Here is a 21,487-nt window from a genome sequence, read left to right on the forward strand (position 1 = left end):
AACATGTTGACGAATTATTTAACCATCATCTGTCTTTTGTTTAACCTTATTTGCGGGGTTCAAGTTGATGCGCATGTTATGTAACCTGCGTGAGCAGCGACCAAATGGGAGACCTACTTATGCCCAGACATACATTGAAGTTAGAGATCATTGTTGAGGGACGGCCGAAATCTTCGTGTTGATGTCGTTGTCGATGATCGTTCGAGTGATCGACCAATGCAGCAACTATCGTGGATCTCGCCATCGAGAACTTGTTCATGTCGAAGGTGAGCAAGTTTATGGTATCCCTTGCAAACATGCTCTGTGCAGCAATAATGCGAGCGGACACCAGCGTACATCGATTTATTAGCGGGTACTTCACCGTCGACAATTACAAAGCGGCGTACAAGGAAGCTATATTCCCCATACCCAGCGATAGCGAGGCCTTCGACGGAAATCGTGAGGCTTCGTTTGCGACCGCTTTGTGACTAGAAAGGCGGCACTGGGCGGCCCTGAGGCGAAAGAGGATCGAGTCGTGAGCGTTTGATGTCATGAGAGTTACATTCGACCATTACTGCCGAGGATCCGGTCATGATCGAGCGATCTTACAATGAAAGCTGTCGCCGACTAGGCATTGTTAATAAACCGAGCGATGACGGGAAACATTGTGTATTCTACGAATTGAATAGTATTTACGGAGACATTGTTATTTTTAGCGGATACACTCGTAATTTAACACCTACAATTGAAAACAAACAAAATTTTACATTGAGATATACAAGTCATGTTCTTGAAAAACAAAAACAATGAATTGAATTGTGTATTGATGGGCAACTTTCCATATTTAGTTAAACAATAAGTGCATTTATTTAAGCAGGAGAAAGTGTTATTTTTAAGCGGGTACACCGTAATTTGAAATATTTAAAAACTGATGTTTAAAGCGATATATACTATATTTAAACAATGAAAGTGAAATGTACACAATTACAACGTAAATTAAACAATGAAATAAAACCGAATGGAATTTAACCCGCTTCTGATTCAAAACAAACAAAAATTTACATTAAGATATACAAGTCATGTTCTTGAACACGAAAACAATGAATTGAATTTGTCAGTTACATTTGAAAACAAAATTGACGGTCAGATATACAAGACATGTTATTCAAAAAGCAATTTAACCGCTTGTGATGACCACTTTGTCGTGGGCCAGTGCCTCTCCCTCCTTAAGTATCACGGGTAACATACGTGTACTCGAGGGTAAGGAGCGTGCATGCTGCAGTGGCCGTAACTTCTCACCCCACGGTGGTGCTCGATAAACCGCGTAGCGTGGGCGAGTGCGCGATCGGCGCTTCCTTGTTTTTAGGCGTGGGGTTTTACGTAGCAGTCTGCATGGCGGGTACTTTCGTGGCCGACTCGCCTAACTCCATGATCGACCCGAAAGGTCGAATAGATTCCATGCCGAGATATGCAAGTCGAGATTAGAATACTGGGATTTAAATACCAAAGCGGATATTAATCGGACGTAATTAAAGAACTTACCATGTCAGCAGCGTCCTTATCGTACCCGGACATGAAGAATAATACTGTATTCTTGTTTATCATTGTCGGGAGACGGCGACATGGAAGTGGCCATTCATGATTATCGGGAGGATGACAATTTGAACTTCATGCGGGTTCGCCTGCGGCATCCCCGATCATAGCCATAATTGTGTCATGTCGTCGTCACTGCTTTGACATCAGCAGTAGTAAGTGATCGATGATGGGCGGCTTCTTGTAAGAGATATGGCTCTTTTGCTCGGCGACTTTTGTATTATGCATACGGCGTCCATCGCATCATCGAGTGACCGTCTCGCTTCCCTCAGCGGCGTGTATAACTTTTATCGGCGTGTGGTCTTGCGACGTCGTTCTTCCACCTGGCAGCGGTCTTTGAGGATTAGCGATATGAGGATATTAGAAGACCATATTGTAAATATTTAAATGATATTATCAATTGTTACATGATATTATATATAATTAAAGCGGTAGAGCGAAAACTTAAATGATAACATAATGGTATTAAACACTATTAGGTAATAGTTAAACACTATAAAAACCCTTTAAACAATATCATAAAAAGCGTTACACTTACCCGATCCATAGGCGGTTGAGGAAGATCCTCATCGACTCCACCGTTTCGTATTTGTTAAAAGACGACTCGAGGGCCAACCCATTTTCTTCTTCTTGAATAAAAAGCTTTTCAGAGACGATACAGTCGATTTTTGATTGGCCTTGATCATCTCTCTCGTTGCTTTCGGTCGGGGTCTTCATCGAGCATCTTCCTTCGATCGCGGGGGACGATGGCGAGCGAGCATCAGCTGCTGAACACATCACTTACATTGTTGTTCTTGTTGTGGGATTGTGTACGGCCGATCTTGAGGGCAGCGGCGAGCATCAACCACGAGACACTTCCTTACATGGTTCTTGTTGTGGTGGGATTGTGTCACTGCTTGGGCTGTGACTCTTGTCGGCCCGCGGCACGCGACAGCGGATTCGACGATCTTCTCAGCAGTGGCCATGATAGCGACATCGTTGGGAGACACACCCTTAACTTGTTCTTGACCTTGAGGATTGTGTCCATCTTTGATCACGCAATCTGCGGCCCGGTTCCACGGGTCGAGCGATTTCATCGAGAGAGAGTCGGCGACCTTCTCAGCCAGCGGCAACGCCGCATCATCTGATGTCCTCCTGCGTCGTGGCCATGTATCATCAGTGACGGACTCGATACTGACATCGACCGCTGATGGTGTTGCTATTGTTTCATCGTCGGTAGGCGGTGGAGCCAGGCGATATTATTCTCCTCTTTTCGCAAGTCTCTTGAATGTGGCGCCTTGGAATGACCTTCCAGATGATGTCGTCGTCGTCGAATTCCGACGCCTCGTTACGTCCGGGTGCTTCGAGTTCTTTTCGAGGGATGGCGCGGTGATTTGTGAAACGTCCTTCAGTACGCCTCGCGACGGCGGCAATGCCGAAACTTCGGTCGTCAATATCGGCATACTGCGCTAAGAGTTCTCGGTGACATCTTCGCCCAATGTCAGCGGTGAAATCTGTCGAGTCGGAGAGGCTGCCGTAGTCGGGGGACTATCGTTGTCGTGGTAGGGGTTATTTGCGATCTAGGGGTAGGGGAGGGCTTCTCGCGTCGAGGAATGCGTCTTGGCGTGGTGGGGGTGGAAGTAGGAGAGCGGCGTCCGGTAGCGCCGCGATAGAGTGCCCTCTCGTCCTGCCTTGAGCAAGTGGTTCGGGAGCGATGGCATCCATCGAGTCGGTTGGCGCCAACAAATATTTCTTCTTGACGTCGTAGGAACATCTCGAAACTAACATATGTAAACCAAACAATTTCAGTGAGATCGATTTCATTTTAAACTATAAAAACTATATATTTAAAGCGTTATAGAATATAATTAAGCGGAGAACAAAAATATTTAAGCGGTTATGAATAATAGTTAAGCGGTAAATACTAAAGTTAAAGCGCTAAATAAAATGTTTAAACATTAAAGACTTATGTTGAGACATTGTCCATGATTTATTACCTCTTTTCCATCGAGCGATGACAAGCTCGTTTCTCACCGTCGCTTGCTTAGGTGAAAGTACTTTCACTGTAGCGAGCATCCTTGGGATCTTCTTGAAAGCGGACTTTCTTCCCGTTCGGTCATTTCGTAAAAACCAGGGCGTTAAGCGCGAGCAAGCGACCCTTAATGTACCACGTGTTGAGTGCTTCTTCCGTAGCGATCTATCTTGCGCTCGGGCGGCAGCTTGTGGAATATCCTCCATGCAAAGCCGCTATGCGTCGCTGCGCCCGTGCGTGTCGCCCGTGGGTCGGTAGATCATCGGCGTAATCAGCGATCCGATTCGGAGCCGAGCGTGATGTATTTGGGAAGAGGGCTGTCCCGTGAAGTGCAGCATCGGGAGTTTGACAAAATTATCTTCTTACTCCCCTCAGTCGAACAAGTTGCGCGAGTGCTCTTGATGGAATCTCGTGTCTCTCGTGGGTCTTTGATGAGATCTGAGCCCTTGACGGCGACTGGTTTTCTTCTTACGAAGACCCGACTGCGTCGCCGTCATAGCCGAGACCCGAAAGCGAGGGCCACGTCTTGAGGTGCAGAAACTTCGGTGAGGGCTTTCCCGATCCACGAATTTATTGGTGCGACCATCGTACGCTTTGCAAAAGAGAATCAGAAGGGCCCTCTCTTGGTATATGGCTTCCGAGCTCGATGAGCAGCGCATAGCGGTGTCCTTGAATAATCTCCCGATTAGTCGAGTCGTGTTAACTTTCGATTCGACTAAGGTCTCCACTGGCCGGGTGTCGAATAGCAGCGCCCGTTAACTAGGTTGACCGCCCGTAATCACAAGCTGCGATGTATTGACAAAAGTTTAAGCGGAAATATAAGGTTTTAAGCGGTAAACTCTCGGTTATTAAGCGGAGATATAAAATGTTAAGCAGAGACCCATTTTGTTAAGCGAGGCGAGAATACTTAAGCAGAGACAACAAATGTTAAAGCGTAACATCTCATTTCTTAAGCGTCGACCTCGTTTTGTAAAAGCTGCAACCATATCGAGCGAAGCGGAAATGTACATTATAAATATTACACAAATCATAACAATCGAAAAAAACTATTTTCGATAGTGTATACATCTGAAAATGCAAAAACAAAAACAAAACCCTAGCCAGAAATCTCCTGCGAGACTAACAAAACCCAGTAGAAATCCCCTGCGAGACTTGATATCTTCCAACAAAAAGCAGGGAGCACAAAAACAAAAACCGAAAAAAATCTTTCTTTATGTAGAGCAGTTAACATAAAAACCATACTCGATACCTTAGATTGCAAAAGCGATGAAATGCCAACTAGTTGCGGGGGACTTCTCCCTGAGATCTGGGTGGAAAGGGAAAAGGCGATGAAATGCCAATTCACGGAGGCTTGGCAGTGAGACAACTCGAGAGCGACGAAATGGAAAAGGCGAAGGCGTGAGTTGAGAAAAAAGCAATTAAAAGCGGCTCCAATAAATTCGTCTCTCGGGGTTACCCTCACGGAAAACCCCACTTCCTCTCAAATCGCGAGATGGGTTTGACCCACGACTCCCCATGCAAGGGCATTTTCGTCCAAAAATTTGAAACTCACTCCGTTCACATCCGTTCTGAGGGGTTTGGGGTTTGAAAAACATAGACTTTAAAAGGAGGGTTTTTGGGGATTGCAAAACTAACGGGGTGTTTTTGGCAATTTTACAAACTTAAAGGGTTTTTTTGGCAATTTCCACTAAAAATTTATTCATATATATATTTTTTAAATATTCCATATAATGCATGATTTTTTTTATTTTATTAATAAAAACATGATCCTATATCTTCAAATTCAACTTTCTTATTAAAACTAAGGTATCTTAATTTATGCTTGATTTCTATAAATCCCATGATTCATTTGATAAGAGAGAAAAATAATGAAAAGATACATATAGATCATGGCCCATTTTTCATTCATCTTTACTTGATTTCCTTTTGATTTTTCTTATATATATATATTATAATTCAGAGGGTTCCATATCCTTCACCTTTCTAATTGAATAAAATTTTTTAATATAATTATTCCATTCCTAACTAGCTAGCTTTGTAACACAATGTCTTAAATGCTCTTTTAACCCAAACTTTGTTGTAAATACATGTTTAATATAGTTTGTATTTTGTTTCCACTTTTTGATATGCTTTCTTTTCAATATTTAGTATATAAGTATGTTCATTATTTAACTTTAATAATATCTCATATTATTCCTAATAGCATCTAGGTCTTTAGTTTCCCCACTATTTATGGTCATAATATTCTTTGGGTATATATGGGCTCAAAGTTTGCTACTACTTGTCATATTCCTGTTTTATAGATTTTTTTAAGTCAAAAATTAATTTGTTTAATCTCTTTATATTCTTAAATAGTTTTTTTGACTTTTTGAAAAAAGCATAATTTTATCAAACATCATGTTTAGAATCTAAATTTTAAAATTGATTTATTTATAATTTTCTCTATTCTTTTTTATCACTACGCATGAGAATATGCATTTAAAAGGTGAGTGATTTCTAATTTGGGTTATTGAACTTACTAATGTTTAATAATTATTTACAAAATGATATGTATTGATCGTTATACAAAATAAAGCCATATAGAAGCTAATATATTTAACATTTTTTTTTTGTCAAAATTATTTTTATATTTTGTTAATTAGCTAAGGAAACCATATTTTTTCAACTCTTTTTTTTTAAGTAGTGTATATCTAAATTTCATATTAATTATACTGAAATTAATGTTAAAAGTTTTAATTTTTTATTAAAAAATAATACATGTGCCTAATATTAAGAATTCTACATTAGCATATATAGAAGGTGAGTGATTTCTAATAGAGTTTAGGATATAATTAAAATTAAATTTTTTATTTTTAATTTAGTTTTTTTTTTCTTACATGAATTATACAATGATGCATTTCATTATTGATCCACATAAAATATATACAACATTTTGATAACATTTATGATTTATGTAAGAAATTACATATATTTTTAATTGCTCTTTTTTCATAAAAATATATACTTATAATCATTTTTAATAATTGTAAAGAAGTGTGTATGATCATCAAATTTGTTTTTATAATTTATGTAATTAAATTATAACATTTTTATTTATTTTCTCATATGGTTGTTGCATTTTTATGTTGACAAATTAAATCTTTAGTCATTAAATGATCATATTTTGAAATTTATATTTTTAAAATAATTTTTATCTTTTAAGTTTTTATCGACAAATATTTTTCTCTTACAAAACCTTCAAATTTGCTCCAATATCTCATTAATTTTATCATTTTCAATGTATTAAAAAAAATAGTTATTTCATACATGCACAGAAATGAAAATTTTCTTTATCTTTCCTCAACCTTAAATTGAAAACATAGTTAAGTGATTTTAAAATTAAGTTATGAATTATCATACATGTTAAATTAATGAGTGTTCGTCTTAACCACATGCCTAAAATGACAAATATGAATGAAATAAATGCTTATTATTCTTAATTTGTTTGCAAATTATAACGAGCACAAGAAACATTACATATATGTATTAATATTTTTTATTGAATTAAAAAATCTAAATAAAAATTAATATACAAGGAAGTAAGTTACCATTCACTGCATTATGATGGAATCCATCAATTTATGTAGAATCAAATAATAAATAACATAATATATGATTTTCACTTACAAAACCAAATAACTTTGTTTTCATTTAAAATAAAACAATTGCAATTATATATTATTACACTTGTATTGTGATTTGAAATATACAGCTCTTAAATATTAATATTTTATTTATTTATTCTTATTTATTTGCTGGTTTTTATTCAAAATTTGTAATGTCATATTAAATTGAACCCTTAATTTATAACATGTGGAATTGCGTAATAATATTTTAAATACATAAAACAAAAAAAATCAAAATTGGCGTTATAATATTAATTTAATTGGAACCTGTTTTTATTTAACTATAAATTTTAAAAAAGTTATTTATTCTCCCCAAGTTTATTTTAAGATAATGGTATTATATTATTTTTCCGAGAATACATGTATTAAGTTATATTTGTTTTTGTGAAATATATGTAGTTTTTTATTTATTGATCACATCTTTTATAAAATCAATTATTTATTTATAAAACTTAGCTTATCCAAAAACACTGAAACAAGGGAGAAGGTTCTTTTGTTAATATTATTACGGTATTCAATAATATTATGTCAGACATAATATTACTATACTTTCCTTATTTATTGAGTGAATAGCAGATTGTATTATAACTGGTCATTTGAACACTTTCGAATAACTCAGATATAATAGATCTTATTACAAGTCTTGTATCAAACTTTTTAACAAACCAATCATTTCTCATTTTCTTGAATATATCTGATTTTCCCCAATATCTCACTAATAACATGTATACAAATTATTTCCTCAATGCATCCAAATAATTGAATTCCTCCTCTATTTTCTCATTTTCATAAACGTTGAATGACTCTAGAACTTAACAACATTCATTTTCATAAAAGCAATTGTAGAAGAATGAGTGTTAGAATGAATAGAAGGAAAATTAATAAATAAATTTAGGAATATAATAACAGTGTATATATATATATATAATTCACGTATTTCCATTCATTTGTGAAACACTGTTGAAAAAATAATATGTATTTATTGCTATACATAATGAAGCCACATAGAAGATAATATATTTAACAAAAAAAAAAGTTGTCAAAGTTATTTTTATAGTTTGTTAATTAGCAATAGAGACCATTTTTTTCAACTCTCTTTTTTTAATGTGATGTATCTCTAAATTTCATATTAATTATATTGAAATTAATGTTAAAATTTATTATGTTTTTATTAAAAAATAATGCATGTGCCTAATAATAGGAATCCTATAATAGCATAGTTAGAAGGTGAGTGATTTCTAATAGAGTTTGGGATATAATTAAATTAAAATTTTATTTTTTATTTAGTTTGTTTTTCTTATATGAATTATTCAATGATGCATTTCATTATTGATACACATAAAATATAGACAATATTTGGATAATATTTATAATTCATATAAGAAATTACATATATTTATAATGGCTCTTTTTCATAAATATTTTTTTTTAATAATTTTTTAATATTTGTAATTTTGTAGAGCAGTGTGTCTCATCATCAAATTTATTTTTATAATTTATGTAATTAAATAATAATATTTTTATTTATTTTCTCATTCTGCTTTGCATTTTTTATGTAGACAAATTAAATATTCAGTCCATAAATGATTATATTTTGAAATTTATATTTTTAGAATAATTATTTTTTATAAAAAGCCTTCAAATTTTCTCCAATATCTCATTGATTCCATCGTTTTCAATGTATTAATAAAAATTAGTTTTTCTTCATCTTTCCTCAACCTTAAATTGAAAACATAGTTAAGTGATTTTAAATTAAGTTATGAATTATCATACATGTTAAATGAGTGTTCATTTTAACCACATGCCTAAAATGACAAATATGACTTAAATAAATGCTTATTATTCTTTATTTGTTTTCAAATTATAACGAGTATGAGAAATATTATATATTAATAAAACTCGGATATGCATTAATATTTTTGGTTGAATTAAAAAAATAAATAAAAATTAATATATAATGGAATCCATCTATTTACATAGAATCAAATAATAAATAACAGAATACATGATTTTCACTTACAAAAACCAAATAACTTTGTTGTTATTTAAAATAAAATAATTACAATTATATATGATTTTACTTGATATTGTGATTTGAAATATACAGATATTAAATCTTGATATTTTATTTATTTATTCTTATAATTTACTTGCAAATTTGTTTTATTCAAATAATTTATTCAAAATTTGTAATGCCATATTAAATTAAACCCTTGATTATAGTATGTGTAGCAGTGTAATAATATTATTTTAATTGGAACCCTTTTTTAATTTAAATACAAAACTATAAATTTGAAGAAAAAATTATTTATTCTCAGAATAGTTATCCAAAGTTTATTTTAAAATAGATTATTTTATTATTTTTCATTAATCTTATAATACAAAGAGGAATAATCCTATGTATAACATTGCCTAAAATACCCGCATTAAATCAAATATTTTATGCAATATTTGTTTTACTTTTTGAGAACTTAGCATATGTGGAAGCAATAGGGTAACGTTTCTTTTGTTGATATTATTACCATTATTCAATAATGGCCCCTGTTCGTTGAGCCTATAAGAGATTTCACTAATTACCAACTGTTTTGACTCTTTGGAACAAATCAATAAATTTAGTAGATCTTTTTATGAGGCCCCTTAAATGGCTATATATCCAAAATAACAATACTAAAGCTATTTAACAAACTAACCATTTCTCATTTTCTTCAATATATCTGATTTTCCCCAATATCTCTCACTAAAAATAATATGTATACAAATTATTTCCTCTATACATCCAAAGAAATGAATTCCTCTATTTTCTCAGTGTTAAATAAATACAGTGAAGTAATTTGTAATTCTTCTGTCATAAACATTGAATGACTCTAGAACTTGATCACATTCATTTTCTTAAAATCAATTGTTAAAGAATCATAAATTTAGGAATATAATAACATATAATATATATACTCATGCCATTTCCATTCTTTTTTGTGAAACAGTGTTGGTCAGAATGCTTATTCTATGAATATCTCTATTCAATGAAACAAAAGAAACAACTCACATTTGGTTTGTTTAGTCATTGGCAACCAAGAACTCTTCACCTGAGGAAGCATTTTCCAGTTTCCGGAGAGCTAGCTTCTTCTTTGGAGGGAGACTTTTGTTTAGTGATGATATACTGACGACTTCAAGGATGACTGCATCCTCTTCCTTGAAATCTCCTCTCAGAAGTCCGACTGCTAGTTCGTTCTCCACCATCTGTTGTATCACCCTTTTCACAGGCCTTGCTCCAAAGTTCGGGTCAAAACCTAATGTTTCCAGCAACTCAATTGCTTCTTGTGTAAAGTGCAGATCAATCTTCTTCTGTTTTAGCCGGTCCCTCACCAGGTTCAGCTACAGCGGTAAACCGATTTATGTTAGAAGACGATAGTGCAAATATATAGCCAAATAAAGAAATGAAATTACCTGAATTTGAACAATGCGCTTGATTTGCTCAGAGTCAAGAGGCTGGAAAACAATGTACTCATCTATTCGGTTCATAAACTCCGGGCGGAAAGTTTGCCGAGCCAGATCCACAACTTGCTTTTTCATTAGGTCATACACTACCTCCTTCGCATCCTGAGTGTTCTTAAGAGTATCAAGAATGAGGTGTGACCCAATGTTTGATGTCATAATGATGACACAGTTTGTAAAGCTAACTGTTCTTCCCTGTGCATCAGTGATTCTTCCATCATCGAGGAGCTGCAAGAGAATGTTAAAGACATCATGGTGCGCCTTCTCGATTTCATCGAAGAGAACAACAGAGTAAGGTCTCCGCCTAACAACTTCAGTCAGCTGACCACCTTCCTCATACCCAATATAACCAGGTGGTGCTCCAATTAACCGGGAAACCGCATGCTTCTCCATGTACTCACTCATGTCAATCCTAACAAGTGCATTTTCAGTGTTGAATAGGTAAGATGCAAGAGCTTTGGCCAATTCTGTTTTACCAACACCAGTTGGACCCATGAACATGAAGCTTGCTATTGGCCGGTTAGGGTCTGAGAGTCCTGCTCTAGAGCGGCGAATAGCATCGGACACTGATGTGACTGCCATATCCTGGCCCACAACTCTCTTGTGGAGGACATCTTCTAAGGAAACCAGCTTCTCCCTCTCTGACTGCTGAAGGTTTGAGACTGGGATACCAGTCCACTTGCTAACAACTTCAGCAATATCAAAATCAGTAACTTCTTCCCTTAGCATCGAATTTCCAGACTGTTGGAACTCGGCAAGCTTCCTCTCAGCCTCTTCAAGCTGTCTCTGAAGAGAAATCAGTGTCCCATACTTTCAGTTCTGCGGCACGGTTCAGGTTATACTCCCGTTCGGCGGCTTCCATCTCCAGGTTGACTCTATCAATCTACCAAGAAAACAAAATGTCAGTAAGTTACGGCTTTTCTTTTGCAGAATAATTTATCAAGAGTAAATATCCCACAACACACACCTCCTCCTTGATTGATCGAATTTGATTCATAAGGTTTTTCTCATGCTCCCAGTGTTTAGCAAGTTCTGTCTGCTTTTGTTTAAGCAATTCAAGATCAGCCTCCAACTTGCTCAATCGTTCTTTGGATGCTTTGTCGGTGTCCTTTTGCAGTGAAAGTTTCTCCATCTCTAGTTTCAAGATTGCTCTGTCTACTTCATCCAATTCTGTGGGTTTAGATGTTACCTCCATTTTCAGCTTTGCAGCTGCCTCATCAACAAGGTCAATGGCTACACAAAGCAACAGCAAAACTCAAATTGTTCAACCCATTATTTCTGATGCAGATTAAATAAGTTACCAGGGAAGATGCAAGGAGATCAATATACCTTTATCAGGCAAAAATCGGCCAGTAATATATCTATCTGACAGAACCGCAGCTGCAACGAGAGCACTATCCGATATCTTAACACCATGATGCAACTCATATCGCTCACGCAGTCCACGCAGGATGGATATGGTATCCTCAACAGAAGGTTGTCCACAGTAGACTTGCTGAAATCGCCGTTCTAAAGCAGAGTCCTTTTCAATGTATTTTCTGTATTCATTCAATGTGGTCGCCCCAATACAACGGAGCTCTCCTCGTCCAAGCATTGGTTTTAACAGGTTCCCAGCATCCATTGCTCCATTAGAAGCTCCTATAAAAATTTATAAAAAAGTTAATGCAAAATATCAACCATATACATAAATGTATGACAGTAAGCAAAATAACCTCATGCAGTCTACATCAACATTGTCTACTTCGAGGAGTAAAAGTAAAAAAGATACCTAAATTACATTGGAAGGAAGAAAAAAAAAAGTGTCCTACCCATAGGCACTAGACAAGTGCCCATCACAGGTTTCAGACAACCAATAAAAGATGATGTCTAAATAGAGCAATTCATAAATTCCTACATGTAGACAAGAATATAAGTAATTTCATGAAATAAAGTTCCACAAGTATAGCAAAACAAACTATAAACGCGCAAATTACAACATATGAATGAAGGGCGGTCTTCAATCCTCTAATACACAATTCATAGCTTCAGAACTTGCATTTCTAATAATTCACAAACCTGCACCAACAACAGTGTGGATTTCATCAATAAACAAGATGATCTGTCCGTTAGAAGCAGTAACTTCTTTCAGAACAGCTTTCAATCTTTCCTCAAAGTCCCCACGAAATTTAGCACCAGCAATTAACGCCCCCATATCCAATGAGATCAGCTGCAAAAGAATAACAGAAGGATCAAGGGCGTGTAGACATACATAAATCTAAAAATGTAGGGATTAAAATCCCTCTCAGTTGAGAAGAACTTTCACATAATTAAGCTCATCGATTTGAACCTCTATCCATCAAAACAGAATGAAATGATGAGGTGCAAGAACATATGCTATATCTGACATTCCTAAATGAAATGAATCAACAAGAAAAAAGAAAGATTTATCCATAAAACCAGGGATATTTAGCAAAAGATTTCTTAGCACCTTTCTGTTCATTAAAGGTTCAGGAACATCCCCTCGTACAATCCGCTGAGCTAAACTGTAAAATGACAAGAATAACAAGTTCCATTAGATTGCCACATACAGATAAAAGACAAATGCCCAAAGGAATGTAACATGTAGTGCAAGTAAAATTTTTATCTATGAATATTTTAGCATGAGGGCCTGTTTGCCAAACAGAGAATTTCATGGGAATCAGCACATTCCTGGAAATTCTGTATTTTGTTAGAAAACTTTTATCAAAAGGTATTCAGTCACTTTTTCCTACAAAAAAAATTCCCTTGAAATGAAAGGATTCCATAGGAAAATTTAAAAGAGGCCTATAAATAAATAGTTTGTGAACCTTACCCTTCGGCTATGGCAGTTTTCCCCACACCAGGTTCACCAATTATAACAGGATTGTTTTTGGTTCTCCTGCACAATATCTGAATGCAACGCCGAATCTCATCATCACGGCCTATAACAGGATCTAACTTACCTCGCCTGGCAAGTTCTGTCAGGTCATTCCCATACCTCACCAATGCTTCGTACTTCCCTTCTGGATCTGTAGTACAAATCCCATAGTAATCCACAAAATCCAACCAAAACAATCTTATAGATCTGAAATCAACCCACTAAAACACTTAAGCCAAGTAAATAAAGTGGGAACAAGAATACACTTGATATTTATGGAATGAAGGCTCAAACTTAGAATAATACAAATAAAAATAGCATACTCTGATCAGTGACACGCTGGCTTCCACGGACTGCTGATATAGCATCTCTCAGCTCTTTTTCTCCAAGTCCAAGATTTTTGAAAAATTGTTGCCCAAACCTTTTGTCTGAATAGAATGATAGAATAAAGTGCTCAACTGATAAGAACTCATCTCCAAACTCTTTTTTGTATTTCTTGGCATTTTCCAAGAGACTCAAAAGATTTTGCCCAAAAATAGGTCCACTTGTGTCACCAATCACCTAGAACAATATAATGATACTATAAATGTCTATTTGAACATAATTCATTAGTTGCGCACATCAAATTTCAACTTGAGCATGGCATTTACCTTTGGTTGCTGGGATATAAATTGAACAGTGGCCTGCAATGCTGTCGTGTTATCAATTCCAGCTCTACTGAAAATTCGTCTTGCCAAACCATCCTTCTGCTCCAGGAGAGCCTTCAATAAATGTTCCGTTTCTACAACTTGTTGCTTGTTCACTCGAGCGGCTTCAACCGCACCAATAATTCCTTCTAATGCCATCTGTGTAAGTTCCCCTTCACTAATCTGGTTTAATGACCAAAAGTTTAGGCAACAATCTCCATTCTATGACAAGAAGGTGAGAAATGAATCTAAACTTATCTGCAGTACACTAAAACTCAGTCCTTTCAAAATATTCTCACAGCATTATAACTTTTGCTGTGATCTTTGCGGAATAAAATGTTTGAATATCACAATGAACCAAAATACACAGGTTTCAACTCATCCTTCAAAATAGACAATTGCAGCAATGAAGGAGAAAACAAAAACAATGCATAATATTCTAGAATTTCAAGTATTCGCCAAAAAATTTGAGACTTCTCAGAAAATGACAAACTAAAGTAAAATTCACAATTTAAAAATCCACAGCATAAATTACAAAAACCCAATAAAAAAAAACTCGCACAATGGCATCAAGATTGAAACTTTCCAACACTGAACATTAAAAACTAAAATAAAATTTTAAATAATTTCCAGATGATAGAGCTAATGGACCTGGGGCGAGCCGCCAGTGCTGGACTGAGAGGGCAACGACGAGTGAAAGCAGCGGCTCTGGAGCGTACTTCGAAAGGAAGCAATGGCTCTAATGGTGTCATTAGATGAGCGAGACGAGACGGAAGGGATTCCGGCTATGCGGGGAGCGGAAACGGCGAGGGAGGAGGCGGCCCGGGCACGGGCCGCGGCACGGGCGGACCTGGCGAGCTTGGCGGCGGCAGATCGGGTGGCCATGGAGACGAAGCTTAGCGAGTTGAGGGTTTAGGGCAAAAATTTTTCCAGGGTTTTGGAGAAGAAGCAAAAGCAGGAGAACCGAAGCGAAGGATGTGGAAGGCAGTGGAAGCCTGGAGAACGTTCGGGCGGTGGACTAGGCTTGGTAAATTGTTCCTGTGGAACAGTATCTTGTTAAGTGGTGACCACGGGATCATTATAGGAGAGAGAGAGAGAGAGGATGCGATTCAAAGGAAGGTTAAATTCTAGTTTAAATTAAATTAAATTAAATTAAATTGTTGAAGTATCTGGCTCTTAACTGGCTTGACAAGATCAATTTGTTCAACTTGCTTGAGATAATAATAATCTCACTTGGACATTTTATTTAGGGTCAGAACTTTTTGGCTAGAAAGAAATATATGTTGTAATATCCCAAAAATTATTTGAATTTTAATTAAATTGGGATTTGGGTTCTATTAGGACATATGTTAATGCACCTTCCTACTTTTCTCACAAAATTTTCTTTGGTGAGTTTGAATGAGAGAAGTAGGAATCCCCAATCTTTTCTTTTGTCATGGCCAATACTTCTCATTGCAATTTTGGAATATGGCCCAAAATTGCAATGAAGTCCTCCAAGCCTTCATGAAGCCGAACCCGCAATCATATATAAAGGAGCAGAGCAATCAGAGTGGGGTGAAAAGCTATCCAAATCGTATGACTATTGCCAAATTGTCTACGAACCGCTGGTTTGAAGATGGCTTGACTGATGCAATTTGTCTGAAACCTGAAGGAGAAATAAAAGATTTGAAGACGTTTGAAACCCTTAGATCTAGAATCATCAATCACCATCCGGGATGGAGGGATAAGGAGTCTATCCAAAATAGTTTAATTGATCTGTGGGCCAAGTACATGGTCAATAACTACTCCAAGGAGTTATCTGAAACAAAATTGGTGAGCGGGATTGTGGCTTCAATCGGCCGCTATGACTTTGACTTGAATTTTTATAAAGCATTAATAGAATTATGGTGTCCTGAAACTAATACTTTCCACTTCTTGTATGGAGAAGTTGGGATTTCATTATGGGATATCAATAAAGAATTAGGAGGACTTCCAATTACCGGAGATATCTATGATGAAGTCATATCTCCTAATGGCACAATCTGCAGAAGGCATGATTCTGAATTTTCTGTTCTGAGAAATCTTTTTGACATCTTTCGATGGCTCTCAAGATGAAATACGACAAAGATGTATTTTTTGAGGATTGGGTAGAGCTTTTTAGGAAGTCAAGACATGATTCCCGTTATAGGTTAGCTTCTAATCCCCTTCCAAAGCATGTTTTCAAAGCAGATTTAGTTGCTTTTATAGCACTTTGGATTTTCTTTTTTATTATCTTGGGGTAATCACGGTGACCAGTGATTACCCATGAAAGTCAGGCGTAATAAAGAAAGTCAGATGCTGTAAAGCTAAATCTGCTGGCGTGGCTGAAGGGGATGAAAGCTAGAATCATGTGCACTGCTGACTCCTCAGCCATCTTCGTCGTGTTCAGAGCCAGTGGTCAGCCGGAGTCGAATGCGTGCACTGCGGATATGCCGATAGAAATGGACTGTGACTATCGACGATGATCGCCACGGTGATGTCTCAGTAATGATGTCGTATGCTCCCGATCTCGGGTGGAAAGCGTGGGTCGGGGACATCTGATGTGCTATAAAATTCAGGGTTCAACGGCCGGTGAGTCGCGATCTGGCCCTGTTTTCTGACAGTAACTTCTTGGAGATGTGACCATGTATGACCTTCCCGCTACTGTCACGGAAGATCGATTAAACTGTTTTTGGATGAGCTACTCATCCGGGATGGTGATGATGATTCTAGATCGGAGTTTTCAAGCGTCTTCAGTCTGTTTCTCGCTTCTGGGACTGAACAAAGTGCGTCGATTAGCCGTCTTGGCAACAACGTTTTGTGGACGATTTGGCGATGCCTCGATTGGATAGCGCTTTCACTCGATTTGCTACAGCTTCTTCGTATGATTGCGGGATGTGGCTGTATGAAGCTTGACGCGGGGACGCCGTTTGCGATTTTGGGCCGTATCACGAAAGGTTGAGAGGTATTGGTCGTGACGAAAAAGAAAGGCTGGGATTCTCTTCTCCATCAAACTCACCAAAGAGAATTTTGTGAGACAAATAGGAAAGGGGCAATTGTTTATATATAAATAATATAACATATGTCCTAATAGAACTCAATGTCCTAATAGTGTCAAAACCCTAATTTAATTCAAAATATATCTTAATCATGGAAATATTTAGAATTAAAATTTAAACTCCCAATCTTAATTAATTTTAATTTTTTTTTTTAAAATAAATTATTTGGTTGTTTTGGACTAGAATACAAATCCCGAGACAAATAAAAAAAATACAAATTACAAAATTGCCTTTGAGAACACCTATCTCAAGGCAATTTCATATCTCGAGATAGCCCAAATACACAGCGATCCTAAATTTTATATCGCTTAAAAATAGATCTCGAGGCAATTTGAAAAAAAATGCAAATACCAAAGCACCCAAACACATATCCCGAGGCAAATCGGATTTCATTACTTTAATTAAATTTTGAAATTTTGAAAATTTAGATTTTAAATTTGATGTTATCACTTATTCCGCGAAAAGATTATGGGTTATGATTGAGATGGTTGGGATTGAGGATAAGGATAAGAAAAAAATTTTAAAAGAGGGGAAAAAAAGAAAATAAATAAAGAAAACGAAGGGATCTTGAACAAAAAAAGAGAGAGATCGTGTTCAACGCGTCCTCGACGTCAGATACGGCGTCTGCGGTCCGATGCGTAGAATCGCGGTTCACTCCCGGGCAAACATCACGGGAATCACCATCAACGAGTATCAAGTCGCTCGCGCGCGCGCTCACAATCGAAAAGCCGGTCTAGACTCGATCTGCGAAGTGGTGTGCGACAACTTCCTCTCGATGCCCTTTGCCGACGCATCATTCGACGCCACTTACTCCATTGAAGCCACCTGCCACGCACCCAAGCTCTAAGACGTCTACGTCAAGATCTACTGCGTTTTTAGGTCACGACACCACTCTTTTTTCACGCCGACAACCAAGAGCTGCACGTGGAGATATATAATTGCCTTGTTGCCGTTTGCCGTCTGCCCGGCCGTTGTCGCTGCCAAGATTATATATATTTAAAAGGAAGGCAAGATTATGGATTCACATACGTTCAATTAAGTTCGTTGTTAAGATTAACCTTAATCAACTCAAACAATTCGGAGGAGCTGTAGGAGAACGAAGGAAAAGCGGGACCCATCATCGCCCATGCATGCACGTAAAAGCCAAGATCCAGAACAAACTAAGAGGGTGTAGGTCCCCCAGGACTTGTAGGCAAGCAGCTGAAGGACAACATCATCCTTGCCGATTACAACATCCTGAAGGATCGGAGTTTACATTTCATAATATATATCCTGCCCTCCCCTCCGCCTCAGTGGTGGGATGTAAATTTTCATGAAGGCAATGACAGGCAGAACCATCACCTTGGAGGTGAAGGCCAAGATCCAGGACGACGACGGCATTTCCCTAAACCAGCAGTGTCTTTTCTTCGCTGGAAAGCAACTTGAAGATGGCTGCTGCACTCTTGCTGATTATAATTAATATCCAAAAGAAGCCCACATATTAAATTGCTTTTATAAATTTTATTAATATTATTCATAAAATTTTTATTGAAAATTTGAACTTTGAATGTCACATTATCAAGTTAATTTTTTCTTTAAATTTTTATAAAATTAATAAAAAAATTTGAAATTTCAATGCCACATTATCAACTTAAATTTTTTTCCTTAGTTTTTTTTTATAAAATTAATAAAAATTTGAAATTTCAATGCTACATAATCACCTTGATTTTTTTTTCCTTAAATTTTTATAAAATTTAAAATTTTGGAAACTTTTTGAAAATAAAAAACGTGTTTTTAATTAATAAAAATATCAAAAATACCACATTGCAACCCAAGGGATTCAAACCAGGTGGGCTCTTACCATTACATTCCCACCAACCACTCAACCCACATTATATGATTTGCTAAATACAAATAAAAGATTATCAAACATTAATATACATATAAAAAACCTACTTTCATCTGTGCCGGAAAAGCAGGGGTTGAAACCCCTGCTTGCTCTCCCTTGGCTCCGCCACTGGCTAGAAACGATATTGGTTTGATGTTGAGATGTAAAATATGGCATAATCAAAAAAGAAAAACGATTAGTGTTTGTATTGTTAAGGTATGTCGTTTGGCCTAGAGATTGATGTTGTGTTGTGATCATTTTTGCACATATTTGTATATATAGGCGATGATAGAGTATCAAAATGGGTGTTACAAGTTACAAATCTATCTCATGCTCGGTTATTATTTTCAAAATTATTCACATGTTATTGTCATGTTGTTGAAAATACTTGACTTGAAGACTCACCGTAAAGTGCAAGCTGGAGTTCTTAGTTTGTCTTTTAGGCAGAGGTAACATCAGAGGAGACACTACAACTATCTAGAGTGATGGTTGCTCCTCCTTCACCCTTGAGTTCTTATTTGGGCCCTAGAGTCAATGTCCATTAACAATAGATTTTTATGGGGCTTTTTTGTTTGTTCTACTATTTTTGTATTTTTTTTAATGAATGTGATTTATTCATTTATTATAAAAATACTAACAATTAATTTTAAAAATAAATATTTTTTATAATTTAAATAAAATGTTTAAAATTTATTGATCTCATCAGTTCCTTTTGTTTTATAAAAAAATTGGATAACTCTTCTACAGTATTTTTGGAAGTAAATATTTTGAAATTAATATCTTTAAATATTAATATTAAGTTTAAAATAATCAAAACCGCTAAGAAAGTTGATGATATAATTTATTTATGGTTTATGTTATGCTCTGTTTTTTTTTTTCAAAAAAATTTTTGGCATGAATATTTCTACTTTCTCTTTTTAATTGTTATTATATTTGATATTTTTACTATCATAATATGATTCTGCTACATTTGAGTAGATCTGATTATTATAAGTAGTTTATTGTTACCATATTTAACATTTTTATTACTATAATTTGAATTTTTATATTTAAGTACAATTAATTTGTTAAGAATATATATATATATATATATGACAATACATCTTCTATGAATGTTTTATCTATGGACGTCCAATTATCTATCGTTAGATCATAATCCAACGGCCAACATTGATGAACACTAATTACTGTTTCAGACTGTAATTACTATATATATTATTATAGTAACTAGTGCTTATCAATATTGACCATTAAATCAAAATTTAACGGCTAGATAATTGATATCCATAGATTTTTTAATCTATAGACATCCATAAAAATAGTTCTTTATATATATATATATATATATATGTTTTAAAAAAATATGGTAAGATTTGAATCCTAAAACCTATATAAAATAAGTGCACATTTATCATATTATTAATATATTAATTTTATATTTGTTTATAATTTTTTTAAATGAACTGTTTTAAAAGAGATGTTTGTCACTCATTTAAAAAAAATAAGAAATAAAAAATAAAAATAAAAATAAAATATGTGGAAGGCTCTAGAAACCTCATCACTTGCTCTATAAATACCAGCACTATCCCTTCTTAAAAGCTTAAGTATGAGGCTCAATTTGTGGGATTATTTTTATTTATTTATTTATTTATTTATTTTTAGGGTTCTTTGCCCTTCTTCTTCTTCTTCTTCTTCTTGTTCTTCTACTTCTTCGCTAATTGAGCCGATGATTCTTCTCAAATGCTCCATGATCCTTGATCCATGAAAGCATTCAGGCAGGCAGGCGATGATGATCTTCATCATTGGAGTAGGGTTTCTCAATCACCACCTCTTCCTTCTCCTCCCTCTCTCCATTTCTCATCCTTTGCACATCAACCATGGCGCGGCAGCTCGGATGCCCTATCCCTTCACCACCACTTTCTCCATCATCATCACCATCATCAATCTCTTCTTTCTCTCTCTCTTTCTCTATTTATATATATATATATATATACATATATTTCTTCACAAACATTTGGGGTTGGTTGGGTAACCGCTGCAGCCATGGATTGTTTGTTTGGGGATGAATGAATGTGCAGAGATTGGAGATTTGGTGAAGTTTGGGGGTGATTAGGGTTCCTTAAATCTGATGTTTTGATACCGGATCTGAGCCTGGTTCTCTATTTTTTTCTGCATTTATTTTGTGTTTTTTATGTGGTTTTTGATGATCCTTTGATTCCTATTTTTGTTTACATTGTTGATCAAACTGTACTTTTTTTTGCAA

The 21,487-nt window shown here is 35.6% G+C and overlaps 1 protein-coding gene across 1 annotated transcript; it reads right to left on the reverse strand.

Annotated features, from left to right (window-relative positions):
• Positions 1-10,174: 10,174 nt before the first annotated feature.
• Positions 10,175-15,326, reverse strand: LOC120279070 (chaperone protein ClpB3, mitochondrial-like). The gene is given in 11 exon segments (XM_039285923.1): positions 10,175-10,620; positions 10,693-11,553; positions 11,555-11,623; positions 11,708-11,973; positions 12,070-12,378; positions 12,796-12,946; positions 13,208-13,262; positions 13,571-13,766; positions 13,939-14,176; positions 14,266-14,484; positions 14,953-15,326. Coding segments are annotated over 11 exon segments (2,916 nt in total). The 5' UTR covers positions 15,187-15,326; the 3' UTR covers positions 10,175-10,302.
• Positions 15,327-21,487: the final 6,161 nt, after the last annotated feature.

The sequence above is a fragment of the Dioscorea cayenensis genome, chromosome 16, assembly GCF_009730915.1.
Source record: "Dioscorea cayenensis subsp. rotundata cultivar TDr96_F1 chromosome 16, TDr96_F1_v2_PseudoChromosome.rev07_lg8_w22 25.fasta, whole genome shotgun sequence".
Lineage (NCBI taxonomy): Eukaryota > Viridiplantae > Streptophyta > Magnoliopsida > Dioscoreales > Dioscoreaceae > Dioscorea > Dioscorea cayenensis.